At 39.6% G+C, this 9072-nt stretch overlaps 1 protein-coding gene across 1 annotated transcript; it reads right to left on the bottom strand.

The window, feature by feature from the left end:
• Positions 1-533: 533 nt before the first annotated feature.
• On the bottom strand, positions 534-7306 carry srm (spermidine synthase). Its single transcript, XM_024399761.2, has 8 exons — positions 7028-7306; positions 6135-6255; positions 5887-5979; positions 5620-5773; positions 5376-5459; positions 4874-5019; positions 1797-1919; positions 534-1646 (listed from the first exon to the last, which is right to left on the bottom strand). Exons 1-8 carry the CDS (start codon positions 7156-7158, stop codon positions 1629-1631), a joined length of 870 nt encoding a protein of 289 aa, XP_024255529.1. The 5' UTR covers positions 7159-7306; the 3' UTR covers positions 534-1628.
• Between the last annotated feature and the right edge of the window lie 1766 nt (positions 7307-9072).

The following is a 9072-nucleotide window of genomic DNA, read 5'->3' as shown; positions in this document are numbered from 1 at the left end:
CATTGTGTTTGAAATTCACTGCTAGATTGGGGAACCATACAGATAATTATGTGTGGGGTACAGAGATGGAGTCATTAAAAAAATCATGTTAAACACATTGCACAGTGAATCCATGCAACTTATGTGACATAAACCCATTTTTACTTCTGAACTTACGACTTGCCATTAAAGGCATTGAATACTTGACTCAAGACATTTCAGATTTTTAATTAATTTGTCAAAATAATCTACAAACAATTCCACTTTGACATTATGGGGTATTGTGTGTAGGCCAATGACACAATCTCAATTGAATCCATTTTAAATTCATGCTCTACACAAAATGTGGAAAATATCAAGCGGTGTGAATGCTTTCTGAAGGGCCCTGTGCAGTGGACACAATTCTACAATGTGGGATTGAAACCTAATTGGTTCATCGTAATTTTCATGCCTGAGCTAGTTCAGATGGATTTCTCACTTCATACAGATTTTGTATAATCACTTGATTTTAGACGAGATGTGGAGCTTTAAAACAGAGAAACAAGTCTCAGATATCCAGTTTACCTCAGATTTATTATATTTCATCATTCTTATAAAAAACATGATCTTAATGTTCATGTGTAACACCATTGCCTTGGACATAGGTTTAGTATGGATGCACTACTGATACGTACCCCATGGAGATCTATAGTTTTCAATATTTCACACCTAAGTTCATAACAAATCAGGTCTCCAAGAAATAAAAACCAAAAGGCATCATTTTGACATCAGTATTCTGGATTATTCCATACTAGATCAACAACCATATAGTACCAAATATAGGGATTGAATAGCAAAGGATAAGAAACCAACTAAATTGATGTGCAGTACATCATCAGCATTCAATCAACTTACACATGTAACTTCATCTCCATTGGTGAATGAACTATATCTAAACAAGTGTTATATAGGAAACAATCAACACTTCTGTTGACATTTTAAAGTGGTAATGTTCTCAACTCAACTTCTGACCTGAGCTTTTCCATTGTGGCAGATAATACATTTTCAACCAATATAAAATCATACCATTCGTCTGCCTGGAGGTAAACTATGATAGAAACCACTTCAACAAATGTTTCCTACTGTAATGGAAAAACACAATCCAGGCACTATTGGATCATCTTGAATTATTTGGGTGAATGAGTTGACGGAGATGTGCGAAGAGGAATACGTTTGTATTGGTTTTCTTTAAACCAGAGTGGGCATGTTTTGCAATTGAGTGTACCTTAATCTTAAGAGGTAATCTGGTATTTATACAACCAAGTACTATGATTAAATCCATACTAATAATGTGTTAGAATCACATTGCTCCAAAGAGTAGGGTATGAATGTTTTCCATCCCACTTCATTTTCCAACTAGATGTTGACATAAGTGATTACCATTTAAGAATCAAGACATGACAAAAATTCCAGAACAAATAAATACAAATAGTTTGTAAGACTGGAAGGAAGCACTGGAAGGAATTAATACTCTCTGAAAGGAACAGAATTGCCCACTGAAGGTCTTTCCTTCCTGGTGGAGACTGAGAAAAGAGGCGTAGCAGCTCTTGTGTTGCTTCTGTTGCCAGAGAGAATCAGGTCAAGGATTAAGATTTTGTTCATCATGCCACTCATGCTTCACTCAGTACCTGTGAAGAGTAAAATAGTATGGATAAAAGTGAGACAACGCAAGGATGGAAGATACCTGGTGTAGGAATGTCACTAGGGTGGGGGAAATGCCCTCAATTTCTGTATGAGGGGTCTGACATGTACAGTAAATATGATTGTAACAGGGTTACCTTTCTTGCAAACTCAGGGAGGATGAACGATGCTCTGTGGATCTCCGGGTTGTAATACCTCAGGTTCATACTTTCCACCTCATTTGTTGATAGTTCTCTCACGGGATCTCTGAAAGTGGTTTGCTAAATACAAAAACACAATTGTTGTAAGAATATGGGACTGTGACTGACTGTGGAAAAAAAGTCATCACTACGGAAGTGGGTTTCAGAATGTTTTTAAATAGTTTGCTTGTTTAGAGGCCTGAAAAACGACTTTTTCCCACATCTTGGAATAGACCTGTCAATGTAAGGTTCATACATGCATTATAAACCATATGTAGTCATCTTTTAACATGTGAATCCCAGAAATCCTTACATGCAATTATTTAAGGTCTTCATGCATGTTAGCTAAGTGCATGCCTTTTTTGAGCACCGTGAGAATAAATCAATTATGAATACAAAGTTAGATATACAGATAAAATGTTCTACAAGTTGGATTGGGAAGGATCTTAGACCATTCATCCATACAGAACCCTTCCAGATTCTTTATATCCTTAGTCTGCGTTTATATGGAGTTCCCTCTTCAATTCAAACCACAGGTTTTCACTGGGATTGAAGTACGGAGTCGGCCATTAAAATGTGGATTTTGATGTGTGCTTGGGGTTATCGTCTTGCAGTCAAGTTTCAGCCTCCCCGCAGAGGCGACAATGTCCTGGTACAGGGTAAAGTTCATGATGTTGTTGACCTTAACAAGGGCCCCAGGACCAGTGAAAGCATAATAGCCCCATAAAAGATCCACCACCATATTTTTTACAGAAGATGTGGGGTTATTTTCTGCTCATGCATTCTCATTTTGACATCAAACCCACCACTTGTGTGTGTTTGTGGCCAAATGGCTCCATTTTCATTTAAACACCTGGAGTTTGCTAAACGTCTATGGCAATTGGATTGGAACCGGAACTTTGCTCAGTATTAGACCTTGCTGGTGTCACTTCTCTCTTTCAATGCATTTATCCGGAAAAAAAGTAGCCTAATCCCAAAAATATATTTAACTAGGCAAGTCAGTTAAAAGGGCCCTTTTTTCTCCACTTCCTGTGTGAATGACGTGCCCAAAGTAAACTGCCTGTTACTCAGGCCCTGAAGCCAGGATATGCAAATAATTGGTACCATTGGAAAGAAAACACTGAGGTTTGTAGAAATTATAAAATAATGTAGGAGAGTATAACACAATAGATATGGGAGAAAATCCAACCAGATGTTTTTGAGAGAGAGACAATGCTCTTCCAATGGCCAGTATAAGGGAATACTCAATTCTAGCTCCCAGGATGCAATTCCTTCCACTGGGTGTCGGTAGTCTGTTCAATGTTTCAGGCTTATAACTTAAATAACGAATAAGAAATAACAGTTTTAGTACGAGGACACCGGTATGGAAATCCGTGTTTGCGCGCGCCAAGACGCACCTGCTAAAATCGGTTTCCTATTGAACATACTTTCCGTAAGAAATATTAGTTTGATTATATTTTAGGGTATCTGAGGAACAAATAGAAATGTATTTTGAAGTTTAGGCGTAGATTTTCAGACTCCTTTCTTTGCATGTTGAACGAGTGGATTACTCAAAATCGATGGCGCCAACTGAACAGACCTTTTGGGATATAAAGAAGGATTTTTATCTAACAAAACACTACATGTTATAGCTGGGACACTGGATGACAAATCAGAGGAAGATTTTCAAAAAGTTCATATTTAATCTCTATTTGTGAATTTATGAAACCTGTGCCGGCGGAAAAATATTTTGATATGCGGCGCCGTCCTCAAACAACCACATGGCATGCTTTTGCTGTAATAGCTACTTAACAAGAATTTAAGCTTTCAACCGATATGACACTTGTATGTACCTAAATGTTTAATATTCACAATTTTTAGGATTATTTATTTGAATTGCGTGCCCTCCAGTTTCACAGGAAGTTGTTTTGCTAGCGGGACGCCTAGGCTTAATAAGTAATTAAGAACAAATTCTTATTTTCACTGTTCCCCGGTAGGCCAAAGGCTTTGTTCAGAGGCAGCACGACAGACTTTTACCTTGTCAGCTCTGGGATTTGATCCACTACCTGCCGCCCTGGTTGGACAAGCAAATGTATAGGATACAGATGAGATGGCATTTCAGCTGCAAATACATTGATCATTTTCAACCCGATCAGAAACATTGTGGTCACAATCTTACTTCCTAAATAGTATCACTGATGTCTCTTGTTGAATTTGGGTACTATTTCACGATAAGGATTTATCGTGGACTCCCGAGTGGCGCAGCATCTCAGTGCAAGAGGCTTCACTACAGTACCTGGTTCAAATCCAGGCTGTATCACATCCAGCTGTGATTGGGTGTCCCATAGGGCAGCTCACAATTGGCCCAGTGTTGTCCGTCATTGTAAATAAGAATTTGTTCAACTGACTTGCCTAGTTAAAAGGTTAATAAAAAAATGTTTATTCTTTCATCCATTTAGATATCCTGGGCACAACACACAGTATTCATTCCAGAGGCTATCAAAGGCAACTGTTTCCACTTTTTTATAGATAAGTACATTGTGGCCTGCCTTCCTGTAATGTCAATGATCCAAATCAATAATTCCATATTGTCTTTTTTTGTCAATTTGTCAATTTTTTGACATCTAAGAATTTATTTTAACTCTGTGCACACACCTGCATGGACAGAGAGCAACGACGTGGTACGTGACGTTGTAAGACACGCACTCTACACACACACGGATTTTGTATTGTAGATACGTGGTCGTAGAGTAGTGGCCTGAGGGCAAACAATGTGTTGTGAAATGTCATGTAATATTTTAAATGTTATAACTGTCATAATGTTGCTGGACCCCAGGAAGAGTAGCTACTGCCTTGGCAACAGTTAATGGGGATCCTTCATAAATACAAATATATTTTCAGGGACCTTTTATTGGCTGTTGAGCACTAGTTTCAAAACCTCTTGCTTAAAAAGTACACAAAAACTTTAACTCATTCAATTCTATAAGTAATGAACCACTAAGAATTACATTACTGAAGACAGAAAAAAGCTAACCAGGACAAAGATGGAAACTTACAGCATTTTTACTGCACAGCATAAAGCCAATCTGACCACTTGGGTAGGTGGGAATGGTGCAGTAGGCATAATCTACCACTGGGAACAGTGTCTTGCAGAAGGTCCGCATCTCTTTAATCAGCTCCAAGTGGAGCCATTGACACTCTCCTGTGGAAATCAGAGGCAAACAAAAAAGGGTGGGTCAATTCTCTGTCAGTGTTATTGATCTAACCGACTGCAAAAAAATCAAACTATTTCCTCACAGGGCAATAAGTAAGCTGCTGAGCAGCATTTGCTGCAAATAAAGATAGGGATGGTCTTCTGACTCCCCTCACCAATTGAGCATGTATCTTATTGGCAATCTTGCTATAATAATGTGATATAGGTGGCAACAGGTTCCTGGCCAGTTTAGATTGGCTGTCTATTTACCTTGTGATACTGCTATGAATTACACACACTTTGCCATCTTTTTTCTAATAACGATATCTGAAGCAGGATTGAAGCGTCAGTAGAAATCATGTCACCTTGGCAACAAAGAATTCCACCATCTCGTAAGGCTGTCTTCATTAGTTCATAATAAGACTCTTTGAACAAACTCTCAGCAGGCCCTGTAACAGCAAGACATAAGTAACTGGATTAGACTTACGGAAAAGTGAACACTTGAGATTGATAATTGACGTATCAATAGCTAAAGGTACATTTATTTTCCAGATCACACAGAAATATGAGCAAATAAAACACTCATGTCGCAGGCATCTGTTTCCTTACCAACAGGGTCAGATGAATCTGTTATAATGATGTCAAAGGCATCCTGGTTCTGTTTCATGAACTCAAATCCATCCCCAACATTCAGAGTGAGTTTGGGACTGAAGAACCCTTGCGCCATACCTGGGAGGTATTTCTTCGACACATTGATTACATCCTTAAGGGCAAAGTGAATATTATAACAAACTTCACACTTCTGTCTTCTATGCTGTTACCAGTCAATTACATTTTGAGAAAAGAGCATGATTCCAGTTAGTGTTTGGTACCTACCTCATCGATTTCACACTGAACCACTGATTCAACAAGTGGATGCTTTACCACTTCTCTCAGGACTCCACCATCTCCTCCACCAATAATCAGGACCTGCAAAGAAAAGGGAACATTCATTATAATAAGTGATACAAGACACCAATTTCCAAAACTTCCCCAAAAGGTAATCTGTCCTGGATTCTCTACAAGGCACAATTAAGTCTTGTAGTATAATATGTTCAACTGAATTTATGGTGGGATGACTATACCTTTTTGGGGCAAGGGTGGGAGCACAGAGGTAGGTTGGCTATCATTTCTTGGTAGGAAAACTCATCTCTCTCTGTGCATTGAATAACTCCATCCAGCACAAGTACATTTCCATAGGTTTTGCTGAAAATATATGGTATGAGATTACTTACTCAAATGACTAATTAGTTCAAACAAATAACCCCAGAAACACTAGAAGAGCAGGAACAAGTCAAAAAGGAACAGACTGGATGTGGTTGCATGATAATAAATCAGGAATGGGTTAGGGGTGTCAAATACAAGTTATGACTGGCAAGATAAAGCTAGCAACCTAGTTAGCCAACTAACGTTATGTATGAGACAAGTTGTGCCAAGACATGCTAGCTAATGCAGGGCTACTTACATTACTTAGCACACATAATATTGCAGCAATTTCATTGACGGAAGTGAGAGATGGCGACATTTGGGGCAACATTTGGGACATCATGACATCTGGCAAGTTAAACTAGCTAGATAGTTAGCTTTGGCTAGCTAACGAGCTAACATGAATAAAATGACCGCGACAAACAATCAAAACAAATAACTAGCTAGAAAACCTTGGAAACATTTACACCTTTGGAACCAATTAAGTAACTAACCGTATAGTAGCTAGGTTAACGACGTTAAGGTATTGCTGTCAGCTAACTAGGTAGATACGTTTGCTAGCTAATTAACGTGAGCTAACTAGTTAGCGCTAGCTAAACTTCTAGCAATAATGATTAGATGAGAGAACAGTTACTTAACCTTTCAATTTTAAAAGCAGCCTAAATACTAGCTAGCCAGACACTCAGCGTTACATAACTAGCTAACGTAGCTAGCATAAACAGTTGTATTGCTAGCTAGCGTTAGCTACCTAGTTAAATAGCTAGCTACTTACCTTCTGAAAACCATGACATCTTGAAATTTAGATTTTTGTTGGTAAAGAACCTCTTCTACTTGCAGACTCATCGCTTGTCCAGGCCATAACGTACACGTTTCTGTGAACCATCCGTCTTTTATGCTGTCCATTATTGATGCAGTCAAAGTTCACAGTTCGTTATCGTAACAAACAAAAAATATTTGTTAATGTTTCATTCAAAATAAATCTGACTGAGCTGTGAACCACGTTGGGGCGTGTAGCATGCCTTCTTCGCTTTGGTATCTTCTTCGGTGGTTTTATCGGTGGTTGGCATCCAACGTTATGGTTCATTACTGCCACCTACTGCACTGGAGTGTGGGACAGAGAGGGAGAAGCTAAATCCTACCTGCCAAGCCCGTTGCTCGCAGGTAACGGGCTGGCAGCAAAAAATATAAAATATTTGAGACTATATCTAATGACGTTCTACTCAATATACTCTTTAAACTAATTTCCTGTATCCTCTTCTTCCTCATATGAGATCTCAGCTTCCCTCTGATACTGCCCACACTATAGCAATATTTAGGCTCCTGAGTGACGCAGAGGTCTAAGGCACTGCATCGCCGTTCTAGAGGCGTCACTACATATCCTGATCCGATCCTGGGCTGTATCACAACCGGCTGTGATCGGGTGAGGCACAATTGGCCCAGCGTCGTCCGGGTTAGGGGAGGGTTTGGCCAGGGTAGGCCATCATTGTAAATAAGAATTTGTTCTTAACTGTCTTGCCTAAGACGTGGATGTCAATTTAAGGCGTTAGACACATTTCAGTTGAAGGCATTCAGCTGTACAACTGACTAGGTATCCCCTTTTCCCTTTAAGTTTAAATAAAAAAATAAAATATGCTCCATGGTCTGTTTCCTGGCAATAATCACAATTTCCTGTTGGATGCTTTCCTATCACATTTAAAGTCTTATTCAACCGGCTTTGTCCCACCCTTAATCTAGTAAAAATAGCCTCCTCTCGTCTGTCCTTTGCTGCTGCCTCCCCCCTCCCTGACTTTCCTCTGTACTTGAAATACATGCCTGCCCTTAGTATCTCTATTCCCCTGCTCCTGCCATCTCTGCATCATCACTGTCCATAACAGGCCTTTTGCCTCTGCCTTGCTCATTGAAACTACAACATCAACATCCCCACTACTAAGTGCTTGTTTAGCCAGTACATCAACTGCCTCATTCCCCTCCACCCCTCATGGGCTGGGACCCAAGTAAATCTTCTGTATACCCATATACCCGTCTAATCCTGCCATGGGTTTGTAGTACATCCTAAATTATGTCTCGTCTGCTACGTAATCTAAAGGACTGCAGACTCATCAACATTGCATATGAATCAGAGAAAATAACTACTCTGTCTGGTTTAACTTCCTCCACCCACTGTAAGGCCAACAGTAAGGCCATCAGCTCCACCGTATATACACAGTACAGCCAGATGATCTGTAATGATACGTCCTGTCCTTGGATCTTTTGAACCATCTGTGTAAATGGCCACAGAATCCTGAAACACAGTATCCAGACGTCTATTAAACAAATCATATCAACACAACACATCACACATCAGCTGATTGTGACCAGGCAACAAAAACCTTTCCAAGCCAAACTTGCATATCATAACCGCTACACACAGCCTACATTGTTGTCAACATATTAGCTTACGTCAAGTCAACATAGCTACTTGAACTAACGCGTTAGTAAACCCGCTACAATCATGCACTACAATGTACAGTTAGCAAGCAGTTACACCGGCAGGCCTCAGTGTGTAAAGGAGTGCGTAACTGGCTGCAGGGAAGTCAGGTGCAGGAGAACAGAAATGGGTAGCAAACGGAGCCCTTTATTGAGGCGAACAAAACACAGCACTCAGAAAACTAAACACACAAGGGTTACAATAACCCGGCACAAATACATTTACATATAACAATTCCACACACAGACATGGGGGGAAACAGAGGGTTTTATACAAGACGAGTAATGAGGGAATGCAAACCAGGTGTGCGGGAAAACAAGACAAAACAAATGGAAAATGAAAGGTGGATC

Source organism: Oncorhynchus tshawytscha, linkage group LG16 (genome assembly GCF_018296145.1).
Source record: "Oncorhynchus tshawytscha isolate Ot180627B linkage group LG16, Otsh_v2.0, whole genome shotgun sequence".
Lineage (NCBI taxonomy): Eukaryota > Metazoa > Chordata > Actinopteri > Salmoniformes > Salmonidae > Oncorhynchus > Oncorhynchus tshawytscha.
This window is presented reverse-complemented; position numbering and strand designations above follow the sequence as displayed.